The following is an 18,579-nucleotide window of genomic DNA, read 5'->3' as shown; positions in this document are numbered from 1 at the left end:
TTTTTTGTTGACTATTCCGCTGTAATTTCGTGATGTATGCGCGAGCTCACCACCGCCGGAGCTAGTGCGCCGTCATCGCCTCGCTAGCAGGCTGGCAGGCTCGAAGGGCGAAACCCGCTGTTGGAGCAATGCGATTTCTTATGTTAGTAGAGGAGGACCATAGATAAGAAAGAAAAAAAATCACACGGGGATGTTTTTATTCCTATTCAATTAAGTCGACGAGGCAGAATTGGGACTGCAAGCCTGGGAAGTTAACCTGCCAAACAACGATACTGAGGTAATTTGTTGACTTTTTCAACACGCCAAAGAATTGATTCATGATAGTGTTTTTAAATGCAAAATTGAAGACATAGCCGCGAGAGGTATTTAATTCGGTTAATTTATTAACCTTCAATTCCATCCTTTTACATTCATCAGGAAGCATTTGGGATTGACGAGCAGGTTTGTTATCCAATCACAGGGCGTTATATCTCCGCTGGGCCAATCAGGGAGGACAGAATGGCAACAAGGAAACTCTTCCCGTTTTAAGGCGTTTCTGTTTATTTATTCAAATTCAAAAAAACAAAGCAGATATCATTTTCCAACCAATATATGGTTATTATATTAAAGTTATTAGGGATTGCGTTAACATCAAAGCAATAATGAAGCTAAATTTTATTTGTCAAAAAGTTATATTTTATTTTATCCAGGGTGTCCCGATGGACCAATCAGGGTGTACGAAGGCGTGGCTTGTAGCAACAAGGAAACATTGGCGTCTTGAGGAATTTTTATTTTTTAAGAATACTGGTAAAGATACAAACAATATTAGGACCATGATTCCGGGATCGTGTTGAAATTAAACGAGATAATTAAGGTAAATTCTTATTCACTGGACTGATTACTTTGTGGTTTGTTGAAACTGTCTAATTAATCTCGTGTTTGTGTGTCGTTCCGCACGTTTTATATTATTAAACTAAGCTTTCTCTAAACAGTTTTTTTTTCCACGCCACTAGCCTGACTGTTGAAAATGGCTATCGTGCGCCAGTTTGGACTCTTGGTCTGGAAAAACTACCTTCACCAGGTAAGTTGGAGCAAGGTGGAGCCATTTAGTGCAAGTGACGATTGTGAGAAAGAATTTGTGCGTGTTTTTAGGTCACAGAGGCTGTAAATTAAGTCGACTCGTACCTGCCTGCTGCTGATCATATTGTTTTTTACAAGTTTTATATGGATGTGTAAGACCTAGATGATAATAAAAAAAAACTGAGATAATGTGATATTGATAATGGACAACTGGACAGGGAGGCTACGAAGAGGCTGAGAGCAACTTTGTAGGATCTGAAAGAATTTCTGGCAAGTACTGGCTGTTCAGTTGATGACAACAGAATTCTGTGATCTTCTTATGTTTGATGTAGAGTGACAAATCAGAAACCTTAATATTTCAAAGAAAAATATCAAAACCTGGCTCCACTTAACCCAAAGCTGAACTACTTGGAAATAATTCCAAAAAGTGACGAGCATCAACTATTGGCAGATCAGGCTTTGTGCCTTTCTGAATAGCGTCTTGCAAATCTCAGTTAAAGTTTGCACAATGCAACACATATTTCGATAAGTTGTTGTTGCTCCGTCAAATGTTATCTTTGAACCCCTGTGGCTTCACTTTGGGACAACACTGCCAATCTCAGCAATGCATGCCTGACCCTGGCTCACTTTGCATGCAAAATTAGTCAAACGTGTTCTGTTCACTTGTGCTGTTAACTGAAATTTGCAATAAGGTGAAGTCGAGGGAGATGTCGGTGTAGCTGTCATATTGTCTGTAATGTAAATATAGACTCAAGTTATTGGATGTGAAAATTATGTAATGCATGCTTTCTGTGAGTCCTAGAGGTAGAAAAAAGAAATGAATGTGGTCACGTGACTGAATTGCCTTTGCGTCATTGTGTGTTCCAATCAGTCATCACAAGAATCCAATTACTTCTACTTTCAAGTCATTTCAGGCCATGTTGCCATTAATTACCATTAATTAGGAAGCGTTCTGGAAGGATGCACAGACCCCATCTTTTCATTTATATTTCTCAAAGATCCCCTTTGACATTTTAGAGCTCCAGAAAAACAAGACTTTCCACAAACAAAGAAAGGAAAGTAACCTGATCAGCAAATATTTCTGAAAGTCTCAAGTGTGATCATTCCCACTTCCTCTGAAGACTTGAATGCGGCAATGTACTTCCTTTCATTATGTCAAACCCATGACCGACAAGTCATGACCAATAACCCGTGATCTCAATTACCCCCCCACCCCCAACAGAAACGTCAAATCTTGGTAACCCTGGTGGAGATCATCTTGCCCTTGCTGTTCTCCGGCATCCTCATTGTACTGCGCCAGAAGGTTCCCTTCAAGGACTTCCCCAATGCCACCGTTTACGAGAGCTTCGCCGTCGGCGCTTTGCCTCAAAACTTCTTGAGGCACTTGCAGTTGGCCTACGTGCCGGCCAACTCCAGCGCCGTGCGGCAAGTGGCGGAGGATGTGCGACTCAACCTCGCCATCGCTTCAGGTGGGTTTGGTGTCTCCATTCATTTTCTATATAAACCTTTTACACCAAGCACCACCGAAAATTAATTTATAGTAGCAGGCCAAAGACACTGTTTTCATTCAAAACCGAGAGAACTGGTTCCTCCGGGTCAAGAGTGTAAACGCGCCACGCCCACCTCTCAATTAATACACAAAGAAAGATGCCTTCAACCTTTGCTCAGCAGTGGGACTTGACTCATATGCAAGCCAGCTGACAATAAGCCACAGTGTGAAGCGTGTCGTCCTGTACACCCTGCAACCTCTCTCCGATGAATAATTAAATCGGCCTCGTTGTTTCCAGAGCCGACAATTAGTACGTACGCACAAGAACAACAAAAAGCCAACTCGGTTGCTTTTGTGTTCAGTGGCTGAAACGCCCACTGATATTTAAAATGTCACAGTCGTGGTTTTGAAATGTCTGCATGTTTTTTTTAGCTGTTTTTTTTTTTTTTCTTCACAGTTTATTGCGAAATGAGACATTGTGTAATCTCACTTCTGATTATAGACTTTTCCAAAACTAATCCTAATATTTAAAATCAATTGAAAATTTGTGTCATCATGACTGTTTGAATCTATGGATGAATTGATTTGTACTAAGTCTTGTTTTTCTCCCCCCCACATGATTTTTAGCATCAGTTAGAGGAGCTTTATGGTCATCAAAAAATAAAGTGTATCGTGACCTTTAGAACACACTTTGTGTACGCAAAAAAAAAAAATCATATATACATTGTAGAGGAGCTTTATGGTTATCAAAAAAGAAAGTGTTTCGTGACCTTTAGAACACGCTTTATGTGTACATAAAAAAAAAAAAAATCACATATAGTACATTGTAGACAATGCAGCGTCAATTTCCTGAAAATTTTCAGCCTCATTGCACTGAACCATTTTGTCAAATAGCAAAAGAACCTTTTAGTATTCGTCTCAGGCTGAAGCAGAGCGAGCACATTTGAACCGATGCAGCTGCTCGTCCTTTGTTGTCCTGCTGTGTGTGTGTGTATGTGTGTGTGTGTTTACTCGCTGGGTCTGACCCAGATTTAACCTCCTGGGCATGCGTGTCAAACCCCACCGCACTCTCAATACCTGCATGTGTCCGTGATAAGTGCAATCTTTTGTAACTTCTGGAACGATGCTTTTATATGACTCATGCGCGGTGGATCAGCGTTTGATAAGACTGGTTTGATAATAAAAAAAAAAAAAAAATAACGTCATCTTTCCCCAGTACGTGGCTTTGAGACGGAGAAGCACTTTGAGGACTTTGTGAGGAATGACCCCGAGTCTGGAAATCTCCTGGCCGCCGTGGTTTTCGAGAAGCCCTGCTGTCACAATGACGAGCCTTTGCCCCTTCAGGTATAAGTGCCACCCTATATTAAAAATCGACAACAAAACCCAAGCATTATCTTTTGTCTGAAATCCTTTCTTGAACTTTTTATTATTCGCTCATGTATGCAGGTCAGCTACCATCTGCGTTTCACCTTCACCCCTCGCAACGCCCCACCCAAAGAGAAATCGGAGCTAGACCCCAACAGTGACTTGGACTGGCACACGCTCAGCCTCTACCCGCTTTTTCAGCTACCCGGCCCGAGAGAACAATACGACAGGCATGGGGGAACACCTGGTAAGAGCCTTTCTTTTAACGTGCTTCTTTATTTTCAATTCAAGCTGGTGCCAGTGCTGGTTTAGAAATAAAGCGGCCATTTGTTGCGGATAAATCTCATGCCTGAGGAACACTAACTCTTAATCGTTCCTGCGGGAAAGCCTCTATGAAAGTGGAGCACTTTCTCCAAACTTTGTGTTACGGCCTTATTTCATATAAATGTATGATTTTTTTTCTTCAATATTCTGGAGGTTTATCACTTTAGTCTCCTCCCTAGGAGGTATTTGTATAGGGGTGTGTAGACTTTTTATATCCACTGTATCTAGTCTGGAAGACACATTTGCCAAAAGACCATAAGCTGTAAAAACAATAAACTCTCTCGCTCCTTTCAGTTCCCTACAGGTGTAATTTTGTGTAATAGCAAAACAATGTCAGTTTTAATTTCCATTACGATGATACTTAAAAAGTCAGTTAAATTGGATTTTTCAAAATGAAGGCTCAGCATGTTTTCTTTAGGGCATTAAAATCAAATAAATTAGAATAAAGCCATAAGTACATAAATTTTAGTGGTGCTTAAAAAGTCAGTTCTGTTTGACATCCTCAGACCAGCAGATGCCCCGCCCTTAATCTCAGCAGCCTCTCGGCACAAGGCTACGTTTCCGTGGAAACCGCCATCCGGCACGTTCAGTGTGACCCCTCTGTGCAGTGTGACATCTGCGAGGCGTTCAGGCGCCGTTCGTACACACACTCGAGACTTTGCGACGTGGCGAGGACAACTTGAGTTTGTAAGATGCATCGAAGCTCCTCAGAAGATTGAATTGTTCTCCGTTGCCATGGTTTCCCTCAAGAAAATAAAGACATCTCTGTTTCCATCCAAAATCAAGATAGCCTCATTAAGAGTGAAAGTAAATATCTGCTCTTCTTCCCTTCCAAGGTTATTTCCGTGAGGGCTTCCTGGCCGTGCAGCACGCCGTGGACAAAGCCATCATGCGCTCTTACAACAGGACGGCGGCCGACACGCTTCTGGGACAGACCAGAGTGGTTCTGTCCCGCTTTCCTTACCCGCCCTTCATTTACGACGTCTTCATCCTGGCCATCCAGAACCAACTGCCTCTGCTGCTGGTGCTCAGCTTCACCTACACGTCCCTCAACATCGTCCGAGCCGTGGTGCAGGAGAAGGAGAGGAAGCTGAAGGTGCCTGTCATTTGGTTTTTTTTATCCATTTATTTATTTCAATTTGCATTCTAATCCTTTTTGTCTGTGCTCTTTTGTGGATCTCAGGAGTACATGAGGATGATGGGACTCAGCAACTGGCTCCACTGGACTGCTTGGTTCCTCATGTTTTTTCTGTTCCTCTCCATCTCAGTCTTCTTTGTCACGCTGCTCCTCTGCATTCAAGTGAGTTTGCTAAAATTGTAATTTAATAACCTCCTCGAGCAAACTAACTAACCGCATGAGCTTTATTGTTTTAGGTAAGTCCAAATGGAGCGGTCTTGAGTTACAGTGACCCCACGCTGGTCTTTGGTTTTCTTCTAATCTTCGCCGTGGCTACCATCAACTTCAGCTTCATGATCAGTGCCTTCTTTTCACGAGGTGTGTGATGGATTGATCGAGATTGTTATTTTTTTAAGGATTTATTATTCCTAATTGTATCATGGCGACCTGGTGGTCAACAGGTCACATGGATGTTAGTCTATACCTAAATGTGTGTGAATACAGACTAAAATCCTTTTTTTGCAAATTCATATATTAAAATGTTTTTTTTTTTTTTGTTTAACTGGGTCCGGAAAGCAATAACGCTGGTAAATGCAAAACATCATATATCAGAACAATCCCCGGATACGCATTTCATGGCTCCATTTCCAAGCTAATTAAAATGCTTGATAACAAACTCTCCTAATTAGACTTGCGAGGGTCGGCGGTGTGCTGTTGCAGGTTTTGTCTTTTGCTCGAGCAGCAGCCTCGGCACGACGTCGACTCGCAACGCACTTTGTAAGTGCACTCCAAATGTCACAGCTCTTTTGAGAGCTTCTTTTTGTCGCAAATGGAAGCCGGCACCCTTTTATCCGGCTCGTTCATTAATTATCTTGCATTCACACTTGGTCCAGTTTGGTCTTTTTGTGTGGGTAGTCGGGAGTAGTCAGTCAAGTAAAAAAACAATTTTATGCTGATCTTAATGTACCAGGCTATTCTTTTGCGTACTTTTCTCAGAGGTGACTAGCTAATCAGAGTGATCAATTCTTTTTGCATGACACAACAATCCCACAAATGTATTTCAGACGAAAAGCTATTTTTAGTCAACTTTATAATGGCCATGTATTGCTGGAGTATTTAGTTTTCTAGGAGCAGCTTATTCCTTTTGGTAACCATGGCGACGACTGAAAAAGATATCTTTCTTGCCGCATTGTCAGACAGATATTTAGCGTTATTTATTTTTTTTCTCCTCACTGTGCCCTTTTCTTTATTTTGCAGCCAACGTGGCAGCGGCGGCAGGCGGCTTTACATATTTCCTGAGCTATCTGCCTTATTTGTTCCTGTGGCCACGTTACGACCTACTCAGCCATGCTCAGAAGGTTTCGGCCTGCCTTATCTCCAACGTGGCCATGGCCATGGGAGCTCAACTTTTGGGAATGTTTGAAGGCAAAGGTGGGTCGGCAGACATTTTTGTTCTCAAGAGCCATATTTGATTTTTAAAATCAGTTATTTGTAGATGAGGTAAAAAAAAAAGAATATATATTGTTTTGTAGTCGAATAAAAATGTATTAATTTTTTTTATTTTATTTTCTTCAAATTTAATTATTCAATAATTTTTTCCTGTCCTCCGCAGGCACAGGCATTCAATGGAGTAACTTGTTTGATTCGGTAACGGTGGACGACGATTTCTCGATGGCTCAGGTGATGAGCTTGCTGCTGTTTGACGCCGTTCTCTACGGCCTGGTGGCCTGGTATGTGGAGGCAGTTTTTCCTGGAGAGTACGGCGTGCCATTGCCCTCATACTTCTTCATACTGGTACGCTGTGCTCAGCTTTTTGCACACGATCTAATCAAACTGATTTAATCCAAAACTTGACGGGAACAGTTTGTCCATTTCACTTTATTGTACGTACAATGTGGTGAGGGCGGTGAAGCAGAACTTAGAAGTTTAGATTCATTATTGCTGCTACCTACAAGCAGCAATTATATTATTGAAAATATAATTGCAAAATTTTGTAGAAAATTAGCATATCATTTTGAGCCCATATCACCCACTCCTACTTGTCATATTTGATTCAAGCCTGAATAGCCTCCGCAAATCATTACAGTTATGGATGATAAAAAAACAGGCACATAAATAATCTTTTGCAATTAAAAAAAAGACACATCCAGTCCCAGGGTATGGAGCAATATTGTGATAGCTTGACGCCGTAAATGATTTTGCCTCATCCATAATGAATGGGATGTGAGATAATGAGTTTTGTTCATTATTTTTAATTTGCCGCCACCTGAGTCTAAGCTCTTCTTTTCCACGTGCAGCCTTCCTACTGGTGCAGCAGCCCTCGCATGGCTCTGTTGAACGAAAAGGAGGAAGAGGAGGACGCCGAAAAGGCTCTGAAAGGAGAATTTATAGAGGAGGAGCCAAACGGAGTCGTCGCCGGGGTTAAGATAAAGCATCTTGCCAAGGCAAGCACAACAGACAGTAATTTGATTTGTTTTTTTTTCCAAAGTGAAATAATTTATTCTTGTTCCGTGGCAGGAATTCAAAGTGGGCAACAAAACCCGTAAGGCCGTGCGGGATCTCACGCTGAACATGTTTGAGGGGCAGATCACGGTGCTGTTAGGACACAACGGTGCCGGCAAGACCACCACGCTGTCCATGTTGACAGGTGACCAAAATGTTACATTTCGTAAACAATATTGAGCTCCATTTTGTGTCAGAAGAGCGACACCGGATGAATTGTAGAAAAATGTTTGTGACTCCCCTTCTTTTTTTCCTCCACAGGTTTGTTCCCCCCAACCAGCGGCAGGGCCTACATCAACGGTTACGATATCTGTCAGGACATGGCTCTGATCCGACGCAGTCTCGGACTCTGTCCCCAGCACGATGTTCTGTTCGATAATCTGACTGTGAGAGAGCACCTGCTTTTCTACGCCCAGGTATTTGTCTTTAAAAAAATGGGCTTCATATTTTATGGTGAAGGATGTAAACCATTTGAGAACTCATGGTTTAAAAGTAGAAGATGAATATGCTGTGTGATTCAGCTGAAAGGTTTCTCTAAAGAGAAGATCCCAGATGAGGTGGACCGAATAATCTGCATCCTCCAACTTGAAGACAAGCGACACGCCCGCTCCAAGACGCTGTCAGGCGGCATGAAGAGAAAACTCTCCATTGGCATCGCCCTCATCGGCGACTCCAAGGTGAGGAATCACTCGTCATGCTATTTGTCAAATTTGAATTCCATCTTCTGCAATCCAGGTGGTGATGTTGGACGAGCCCACGTCCGGTATGGACCCGTCAGCCCGACGCGCCACGTGGGATCTGCTGCAGGGTGAGAAGAGCGGACGCACCATCCTGCTCACCACGCACTTCATGGACGAGGCCGACCTGCTCGGCGACCGCATCGCCATCATGGCCGGTGGGGAGCTCCAGTGCTGCGGCTCGCCGCTTTTCCTCAAGAACAAATACGGTGAGGACCAGCTCTTGAGATGATGGATGGGTTCAGCTCAAATGGATCTTTGACGTCTCTATCCATCAATGGCAGTGAATGACTTAGATATAATATTACTGTGCTTTCCAGGTGCCGGCTACCACATGGTGATCGTCAAAGAAGCTCTCTGCAACGTGTCGGAGATCACCCGCCTCGTTCACCTCTACGTTCCGAACGCCACGCTGGAGAGCAGCGCCGGGGCCGAGCTGTCTTACATCCTCCCGAAGGAAAGCACCAGCAGGTTGGTCATGCAGATCCTGTTTAGGTATCTCAATATAATCTGAGACTATTTATTTCTTGCTTTTTTTTTTTTTTTCTCTCAGGTTTGAGCTGCTGTTTGCCGAGCTGGAGATGAACAGAGAAGAATTGGGCATTGCTAGCTACGGCGCATCCGTTACCACAATGGAGGAGGTGTTTCTCAGGTCGGAATTATAGGAAAAAAAGAAGTGCCTGTTGTGCAAACTGAGAGCTTCTTTGACTCAGATTAATGCGAAAGGCTACAATAACATCATTATCTTATTATGTGATAACGACTTAATGATATTCATCGAAGTCAAGGCACTGATAATGATTCCACACAATAATTAGGAAAGATAAATATTTGACTTCAATAAATCTCCGCGAGTGTTCACATTTCAAATGATCACAGATGGACAGCTGTTCCAGGAAAGTTTCGACTTGGCATCATTTTCCTCTCCATTTTGACTTCACACTGCTTCATTTCGCCTCCCGCGTTGTCTCTATGGCAACAATTTACAACAACATGCTGCTTCGGCTAGCAACATGAAAAATTATAATTGGTGCTACTGCGAATGTTTCCCCCCCCCGGGCTTATTATCCGCAAATCCAGTCAGGAAACAATCAGTGGCTGTCCATGCTTTTTTAAATGTCATAAATGTTTGCTCCTTGAGGGAGAAAATAATAGGAACGGGAATGGTCCTATTACTTTGTTATTGTGGCTTTATCCTGCACCTTCCCTTGTTAGCCGGGATTCAGCTAACAAGTCTATTTTCTTTCTTGCTATATATATTGCACTTGCTGCCTCGCTATCTATCTAGCCTCGAATTGTTAGCAATTACTTGAAATGGAAAGGGCAAAATCACCTAGGGTTGTGAGCCACATGCTGCTTCACCAAGTCTATGTCCCATCAACTTCTGTATTGTGTGTTCAGAGTGGGCAAATTGGTGGATTCCAGTTTGGACATCCAAGCAATCCAACTGCCCGCCCTGCAGTACCAGCACGAAAGACGCTCGCACGACTGGACGACGGACGACGCCAGCAGCATCAGCGGCATGACCGACGTCACCGACTTCACCGACAGCGGCACTCTCATTTCTGAGGACTGCTCCAACATCAAATTGAATACAGGGGTGAGTTCAATAAAGTAAAGTTGGAGGGATTTCAATGACAGCCTTTTTTTCTACCAGGTGAGACTTTACCTGCAGCAGTTTTACGCCATGTTCCTGAAGAGGGCGCTGTACAGCTGGCGAAACTGGAAAGTCATGGTGGCCCAATTCCTCATCCCCTTGGTGTTCATTGTGGTGGCTTTAGTGGTGGCGCGCACCCTCCCCAACCATAAGAACGCTCCTCAGCTGGGACTGGAGCTGCGCCGTTACGGCCCCACCCGGGTCCCCATCGCTCTCCAGATGGAGGCGGGGGCCTTAGCCTCCGACTTGGCCAACATTTTCGGATCGCAGCTCCTCGCTCAGCATGGAGAACTCGTTAACATCACGGGTAAGTGTTGAGAAAAAGAGGTTCGATTAATCATTCGGCCCCACTTTAAAGCATGTTTCTTCTCTCCTCCCAGACTTTACCGATTACATCCTGAACCAGGCGGAGGAAGAAGGCGGCAGCTTTAACGAGCGCTGCGTGGTGGGCGCCGCTTTCCGCGGCAGCAGCAAGCACTTTGCCGAGGCGACGGCGTACTTCAACAACGAGGGCTACCACACGCCCGCCACAGCTCTCATGATGGTGGACAACGCTCTATTCAGACTCCTCGCCGGGCCCAACGCTTCCATCCACGCGGGAAACTACCCGATGCCGCGCAATCTCTCCGAGGCCGCCCAAAGCCAGCTCACATTGTATGCGACTCAGATACGGGATGACACGTACAATTTCAATTAACTAATGGTCGCCATGTTTCCTCAGGGGAAAGACGGGCTTCATCATCGCCATCAACTTGATGTACGGGATGGCCTCCCTGTCCAGCACCTTCGCGCTCCTCCTCGTCACCGAATCGGCCATCAAGGCCAAACACGTGCAGAAGGTCAGCGGCGTCTACCTGTCCAACTTCTGGTTCTCGGCGCTGCTGTGGGATCTGGTCAACTTCCTGCTGCCGTGTCTCCTCATGTTGGTCAGTAACAGGATGTTGAAGACACACTTTTGATATTCATGAATGCAAATTTGATTTTGTATCATGGTGATTTCTTCGGCAGGGTGTGTTCCAGGCTTTCAGCGTGGACGCCTTCACGTTGGACAACCGGCTGGTGGACGTGCTGCTGATGCTCCTGCTGTACGGCTGGGCCGTGGTGCCGCTCATGTACCTGCTCAGCTTCCTCTTCTCCTCCGCCGCCACCGCTTACACCCGCCTCACCATCTTCAACATGATCTCCGGCACTGCCACATTCCTGGCCGTCACCATCATGACCATCCCAGGTGAGAGTGGAGAGTTTGGGAAGATCCAAGCCAGACATTTTCATCCACAATATAATCATAAATATAATTTTCAATGTGGTTTCCTTTTCCCGCCCAGAGTTGAACCTGCAGAACCTGTCCCGCCTACTGGACAAAGTGTTCCTGATCTTCCCAAATTATTGTCTGGGAATGTCCTTTTCGCAGTTCTATCAGAACTACGAATTCATCTCGTTTTGCACCTCCAGCCCAGTCACGGAGGCCATCTGCAAGTATTTAAGTAAGTTATCTGCAAGTAATATTTTGAGAAGAGAAGAATTTCTTTTTTCATTTGTGATGTCAACATTTCTCTCGTGTTAGATATCAAATACCAACCCAACTACTTCTCCATATCCGAGCCCGGCGTGGGACGCTTCCTGTTGGCCTTCACCATACAAGGCGTCGTCTTCATCCTTCTGCTCTTCATCATCGAACTGCAGTGCGTCCGCTCTCTCCGACGACTCCTCTCCTCCCTCTGCAGGAGGCGAAAACAGGTATTTGACTTCTTCACTTTCATGACCTTGATATTTTGCGACAGTATTAGCGGGCCAGCCATGATCGTCATTCATAATCGAATTTACAAGGGTTCCCTGTAATCCTCTTTTGTGTGTCAGTTATCTTTTCTAGGAGACTCCACGCTCCTTGCCGAGGACCGAGATGTAGCAGATGAGAGAAAGCGGGTTCTTGAGTGCCAGCCCATGGTGGAGTCCATGGTTGGGAGTCCCCTTATTCTGCACGAGCTCAGCAAGGTGTGCTTCATGTCTCGTTATGTGGTTCGTAAATCTGCGTGTATATATGTAAAATGATGTCGTGGTCTTTTTTTCAGGTGTACTGCAACGGCGAGCCTCTTCTGGCCGTGGACCGCCTGTCTTTGGCCGTGAGTAAAGGAGAGTGTTTTGGCCTGCTGGGCTTCAACGGCGCCGGGAAGACCACCACCTTCAAGATGCTAACTGGCGACGAGACCGTGAGCTCCGGCGACGCCTACATTGACGGTTACAGCATCTTGAGAGACATTAAGAAGGTAAGCGCCGTTTGGTGTTTGTCCGTTGTAAAAGTCGGATGTGATGAACCACCGCTTATTTGTTTCACAGGTGCAACAGCGGATTGGTTATTGCCCTCAGTTTGACGCCGTGTTGGATCATATGACGGGTAGGGAAACCCTGAGCATGTACGCCAGGCTCCGAGGAATACCCGAGAAGTACGTGTCGGGCTGCGTGGAGAACGTTCTGAGGTCTCTGCTGCTGGAACCACACGCGGATAAACTGGTGCGCAACTACAGGTGAGACAAAATGGCGGTTTTTCCGTACGATTTAATTTTGGGCTGAGCGTAACGATCGCTATGCACACGTAGCGGCGGCAACAAGCGCAAGCTGAGCGCCGGCACGGCTCTCATCGGCGGACCTCCGGTCATCTTTCTGGATGAGCCGTCCACCGGGATGGATCCCGTCGCCAGGAGGTTGTTGTGGGACGCCGTGACGCGCACGCGGGAATCGGGCAAGGCCATCATCATCACTTCGCATAGGTGAGTGTGAGGGAAACACGTTTATATCATTTATTGATTTATTTCCAAAGTGTTAGGGTTCGTACGTTTAACCAAACTCGCTTCCTCCGCCAGTATGGAGGAATGCGAGGCGCTGTGCACCAGACTGGCCGTGATGGTCAACGGACAGTTCAAGTGTCTCGGGAGCCCCCAGCACCTGAAGAGCAAATTCGGCAGCGGCTACACACTGCTAGCTAAAGTACGCGTCGAGGCCGAGTTGGAGGACAGCGACCTGAAGCTTTTTAAAGACTTTATCGAAAGCACCTTCCCAGGTCGGACCTTCACTAAACGGAATTTTATTTGACTTTGTCCTTATGTGGTGTTGAATGGCAGATTTAACTGTGATTTGGCTTCTCTTACAGGAAGTCAAATGAAGGATGAACACCAGGGAATGGTCCACTATCATTTGACGGACAAGACGCTAACTTGGGCTCAGGTATTGAGAACAGGGAAACTTGAGTTAAATTAATCAAATTTTTTAAATCCCTCTGTGTCTTCTTTTGAAGGTGTTTGGCACCTTGGAGGCAGCCAAAGAGAAGTACAGCATTGAGGACTACTGCGTAAGCCAGATCTCATTGGAGCAGGTCTTCCTCAGCTTTGCTCAGTTCCAACACTGCATTGAAGGCAGGAGGAAGTAAGGCCCGTCCTTCCCGACGCCTGTTCCACACACATCCGACACCCGTCCGTCCTTTGCATGTGTGTGTGTGTGTGTGTGTGACACAGGTTGACATGGACTTGACACAAGCAGTCGATTCCATTGCATCACACCACTGTTGCGTAACAGACTTGGAGTCGTTTAGCTACTCGCCGCTATCGCTTTTTATTATCTTTTTAGTAAGGTGAAAGGCAACGGTGTCATACGTCGCCGCCGAGTTGCGTCCAACTTTTTTGGTGTGTGCGTGTGTTATTTAAAAGGTGATTTTAGAATGTGTTCGAAGGACTTAAGAAAAAATTAACCACTGTTTGTTCATGATTGTTGAAAGCCTTACCTAAACAAATGAGGGTTAGGTTTATTTTGTTTGCTTTTTTTTTCTTTTTTTTTTATTGCCTTTGTTTAAAGCCTTTAAATGTTGCCAGCTGCAAAAATCATGTGATGTGCTCAAGGTGCAACCCTTCCCAAAAAAGGAATAGGGCATTTCAAGTTTTGGTTGCTTTGCGTAGGAGTTGATTAGCTGAGAAACAACAAGAAAATATTTTTTAATTTCAAGCTATTAACTGGCATCCATTTTCTTTCTCTGTTTGCTCCTTTAAAACAACTGACGGCTGTGGCACCAAAAAAAAAAAAACTGAACTAAAAAAACAAAAGCTGTTTGTGCGCATGTGAGGATTAGATCGTATACACTGTAATGTATATAATACTTTGAAATCAATGTCTGACAATAGAGAAAGTTTCTCAAGTGTGCTTCTGGACAAGCTGCAAATGCCTCGTGTTTCATATCAAGCTGCTTTTTCCCCAACTTAAAACGCCTTCTCGCTAATGTGGAATGATCGGACGGCTGGTTATTCCTCTTTTAATCCGCAAGTCTATTCCTACAAAGCCTTTTTTTGCACTATGAAATAGATTATATGTGTATTCCTAATCCATAGGAATTGTTACGGTAATAATCTTGCTGTCCTCAACGTACAATATTGTCAGATGTGAGATGAATGTATTTACCAAGCAAAAAAAAAAAAAAACAAAGCGCTACTAACTGTGTCGGCAGCTCGAGATACTTTTGCAGAGCTTCCCTAAAATCTGACATTCCGCAAAGATTATTTAACGCAGGTATGATCTTTTTTTTTTCTCGCATTTTAATTTTTTTTTAATATAATTGTATTTTGCACACATCATCACTTCGGTGCACGACTTGAATCAAAAGTGCGAATTAGTCGGGGGTTTGCGCTGCTGATGCTGCTGTATGATATTTCAAAAAGGGAATAGTGACATCATTGTAGCTGTATGGAGCTCACTCACCCTGTCCACTGTATATGTATGTATGTATCGCCATCTTCCTTTTTACATTAAAAAAAAAAAAAAGGCTCTATGCAATCGGGAGCTAGCCTGCTGTTGTTTTTGCACATACTCGGGGTGGGTCAAAATGAAAACCGGTTAGATCAGAAAATTGTTTTGTTGATTGTTTTCGAGATCTGGAAGGGCAAGTGTCATTCATTTTGTCTTTATTTGACTTTTTACTTTAATAATCCATTGACTTTCTTCTGCAATAAGTAAATGGTAAAAACAGGAAAAAGTTTAATACCTTTAAAAGATTATTTTCGAGATCTAAGATTTCTGACCTACTAATTTGACGAGCCAATTGCTGCAATTTAGGATCGAGCTAGAGATTGATTGATTTTTATTGCTGTCAGTGATGTTACACAATACAGGCCTGTAATTTATTATTCATTGTTTGAAGTTAAAATCTAACCCTGCTGCTGTTTTCATTGTACTAAATTCAAATAGCTAACTTATTTGCACTTTGTGATGCCGGTTATTCAGCCAGTTATTTGCAAAGGATGACCAAAGTGGGCGAGGCTTCATTTTGGGAGCTCCACAAATAAAAACAGTGAGACAGCCCTTGTGAGTGTCACACAAACACCAGGTCCGCCCCAAAGTCAACATGTCTCTTTCGGAAGACTCTTCGGCCGCCTTGCTTTCATCCAGCGCCACGCCGGTGCTGGCGTGCGTGGCCGCGTTGTCCCTCTTAGCTTTCGTCTCCAAACACTTCAGCTCACCGCGGGACGGCAGGAAGGAGCCGCCGGGACCGAGGCCCTTGCCGTTGCTTGGCAACCTGCTGCAGCTGGATCTCCCGTGGCTCAACAAAACTCTGTGTCGGGTAAATGTGCAACATCTTTGCTTGCCTCAAGGGATGATTTAACTCTTATTGTTGTTGTAGTTTGCAAAACAGTACGGTTCGGTGTTCACCATCTACCTGGGCACCCAAAAAGTGGTGGTCCTGGCTGGATACAAGACGGTCAAAGAGGCTCTGGTTGGCCATGCCATGGAATTTGGAGAACGCTTTGTCCAACCCATGCCCGCCGATCTCTCAGGTGGTCATGGTAGGACCTTTCTTTAACTGTATTGATTTATTTTTTGCAGATTCACCTGCATAAAAGGCAAAAATGTATCTTTCACAGGGATTATTTTTGCCAACGGGGAGTCATGGAAAGAATTGAGACGTTTTGCCCTCAGCACTTTGCGAGATTTTGGCATGGGCAAAAAACTCACACAGGACAAAGTCTTGGAAGAGTGCAGCAGTCTCATTCCAGTTTTGGAGAGTCATCAAGGTGAGTATAATCCAGTTGTGTCCTGTGATGAACTCTGATCTTGTTTCCTGTTATTGTTTTATTGCAGACATTCTCAAACAGGTGAGTATAATCTAGTTGTGTCCTGTGATGCCCTCTGTTGTAGTTTACGGTTATTGTTTTACGGCAGACATTATTCTCAAACAGGTTCATATAATCCAGATTTGTCCCGTGATGACCTCTATTCTTGTTTACTGGGTTAATCTCAAACATGGAAATTGTTACGTAATCTCTCACGTCAATAAATGATGAGCTATTTATGCATTCTAACGTGGTACATTTTGAAATTCCACCTTGATGTTTTTCGAAGAATTTGAAAGAGCAAACTACCAAACCTTTCCTCCAGGGCAACCTTTCGATACGACATCACCGATGAGTTGGGCGACATCCAACATCATCTGCTCCATCGTGTACGGGAACAGATTTGAATACAGCGACCCTCGCTTCACAGCCTTGGTGCGACGAAGCAATGAGAGCATTCGATACTTTGGCTCGCTCCAGATACAGGTGTGTGCATTTTTTTATTTTTTATTTTTCTCCTGCCCTGAGATGACAAATTCATTTCCATTTTATTCATGCGGCAGCTCTACAACATGTTCCCGTGGTTGTTTCGCTGGGTGAAACTCCGGCAGTGTCTTCTCGACAACCGTGACGAGACCATAAAGGATGTGAAGGAGCTCCTGCGCCAACGGAAGGAGAAACTTGACCCCGAAATGTGCACGGGGGTGGTTGACTGCTTCTTTGTCCGCCAGCAAAAAGAAGAGGTTTGTCTCACTTTCTAGGCTGCAAGTAATATTTGTATTTTTTATAAATATTTATAAAAATGACTGATCGCATTCAAAACCGATGTCCCTCTCCCTGGATGCTGATTGGTCGACTATATGTATTGAATACGTTTCCCACTTCCTCTAGGAAGCAGGTCGCAAGCAGGGTTACTACAATGAGGAAAATATGATTTTCCTGGTCAACAATCTGTTTGCTGCGGGCACCGACACTTCCGCCACCACGTTGAGATGGGCCTTGCTGCTCATGGCCAAATATCCGCAAATACAAGGTAGACACCTTGTTCATGGGTCTTCACCAGGCAGACACCATTTTATTTATTTATTTATTTTAGAGAATGTCCACGAGGAGCTGAGCAGGGTATTGGAAAGCCGCCCGATTGATATTGAGGATCGCAAGAACCTTCCGTACACCAACGCCGTCATTCACGAAGTTCAGAGATTCGCCAATATCGTCCCCATGTCCATTTTGCACCAAACCAGCCAGGACGTCACCTTCCAGGGCTACTTCATCGAAAAGGTTACTTTCTTGATTCACTAGATCACCAGGGCTGTCCACCTGCCCAAAACAAAATGTAAATTAAGAAAATTACACTCTATGGCCTTGACCGATTAATCTTTTTTTTTTTTCTTACAAAAATTGGCTAAGATCTAAAAAAATTGACCCACATAAGCTCATTTGGTCTTTCCCTCACACGCAGGGCACCGTTGTGATTCCTCTGCTGTCTTCCGCCCTCTACGATGAGAACGAATGGGAAACTCCAAACACCTTCAACCCTTCCCACTTCTTGGATAAAGACGGGAACTTTGTCAAGCGGGATGCCCTCATTCCCTTTTCTGCAGGTACAACCGGTCTCACCCTCTTTTATTTTTTGCTTCCATTCTAGTGTTAAAAAAAAATATTGCGGTTTTGTCATGTTGCAGGTCGCAGGGTTTGTCTGGGCGAGGGTCTGGCCCGCATGGAACTCTTTCTCTTTTTCACAAGTCTCCTCCAGCACTTCCGCTTTACTCCCCCGCCTGGGATTTCTGAGGACGAGCTGGATTTGAGTCCCGTAGTGGGCTTCACCACCAATCCCGCACCTCATCGGTTGTGTGCCATCAAGCGGCAGTGACACTCAAATGTCGGGTCATGGAATCTTTTATTGTCATTGAATTCTCCATCATGTATTTGAAATAGATATTAAACCAAATTCACTCGTTCTTTCTTTTACTCATTCTGTAGAAAAGGCTGCTAGAGGACTGTGTGACTCTCCTTTAAGAGGGCGGAGTTTTGAATCTGCGCCTCGTTGTCCGTGTTAGAAGGAAAAAAGAGGAAAACAAAAAAGAGACGGTACAAGTTCGGATTACACATAGTTTAAATTTAGTTCAGCCCAGTACAGTGTGCGTAAAGAAAGTAAGTTCTGCACGTTGTTTATTGTTTATAACTACTATAGAGTGATCAGATTTGGGTTTCTGAATAATAGGAGACTTTTTTTGGGGGTC

At 44.4% G+C, this 18,579-nt stretch overlaps 1 protein-coding gene across 3 annotated transcripts; it reads left to right on the top strand.

Moving 5' to 3' along the window:
* The first annotated feature begins 20 nt into the window (after positions 1-20).
* On the top strand, positions 21-18,288 carry abca3b (ATP binding cassette subfamily A member 3b). 3 transcript variants are annotated; one of them, XM_088357695.1, is made up of 38 exons: positions 28-277; positions 993-1,060; positions 2,282-2,528; positions 3,765-3,892; positions 3,995-4,160; positions 5,074-5,333; positions 5,421-5,537; positions 5,612-5,732; positions 6,612-6,785; positions 6,967-7,148; positions 7,652-7,798; positions 7,872-8,001; positions 8,118-8,272; positions 8,378-8,533; positions 8,592-8,802; positions 8,914-9,064; positions 9,147-9,245; positions 9,995-10,193; positions 10,251-10,557; positions 10,631-10,904; positions 10,972-11,176; positions 11,259-11,478; positions 11,576-11,734; positions 11,815-11,987; positions 12,108-12,242; positions 12,320-12,514; positions 12,585-12,772; positions 12,845-13,015; positions 13,109-13,305; positions 13,396-13,469; positions 15,907-16,069; positions 16,148-16,297; positions 16,662-16,822; positions 16,900-17,079; positions 17,228-17,369; positions 17,433-17,617; positions 17,799-17,940; positions 18,022-18,288. In XM_088357695.1, the coding sequence occupies exons 2-38, from the start codon at positions 1,007-1,009 to the stop codon at positions 18,207-18,209; spliced, it is 6,306 nt and encodes a 2,101-aa protein (XP_088213821.1). In that variant the 5' UTR covers positions 28-277; positions 993-1,006; the 3' UTR covers positions 18,210-18,288. The 3 variants fall into 3 exon arrangements, with proteins under 3 accessions (XP_088213819.1, XP_088213821.1, XP_088213820.1); XM_088357693.1 differs by lacking the exons at positions 15,907-16,069; positions 16,148-16,297; positions 16,662-16,822; ... (3 more) ...; positions 17,799-17,940; positions 18,022-18,288 and adding an exon at positions 13,540-15,068 and having other exon boundaries at positions 21-277; XM_088357694.1 differs by lacking the exons at positions 28-277; positions 993-1,060; positions 2,282-2,528; ... (25 more) ...; positions 13,109-13,305; positions 13,396-13,469 and adding an exon at positions 13,669-15,846.
* The last annotated feature ends 291 nt before the right edge of the window (positions 18,289-18,579 follow it).

The sequence above is a fragment of the Syngnathus floridae genome, chromosome 17 (genome assembly GCF_059516105.1).
Source record: "Syngnathus floridae isolate MCC-2025c chromosome 17, RoL_Sflo_1.0, whole genome shotgun sequence".
Taxonomy (NCBI): Eukaryota; Metazoa; Chordata; class Actinopteri; order Syngnathiformes; family Syngnathidae; genus Syngnathus; species Syngnathus floridae.
Note: the sequence above shows the minus strand (reverse complement) of the source record. Positions and strands in the feature narration are given on the sequence as shown.

Excerpts from the sequence above, each read along its gene's own strand:
- abca3b (XM_088357695.1), top strand. The coding sequence starts at position 1,007 with ATGGCTATCGTGCGCCAGTTTGGACTCTTGGTCTGGAAAAACTACCTT. Across the intron at positions 5,334-5,420 it reads AGAAGGAGAGGAAGCTGAAG|GAGTACATGAGGATGATGGG; the intron begins GTGCCTGTCATT and ends TGTGGATCTCAG. Across the intron at positions 16,823-16,899 it reads TTGGCTCGCTCCAGATACAG|CTCTACAACATGTTCCCGTG; the intron begins GTGTGTGCATTT and ends TTCATGCGGCAG.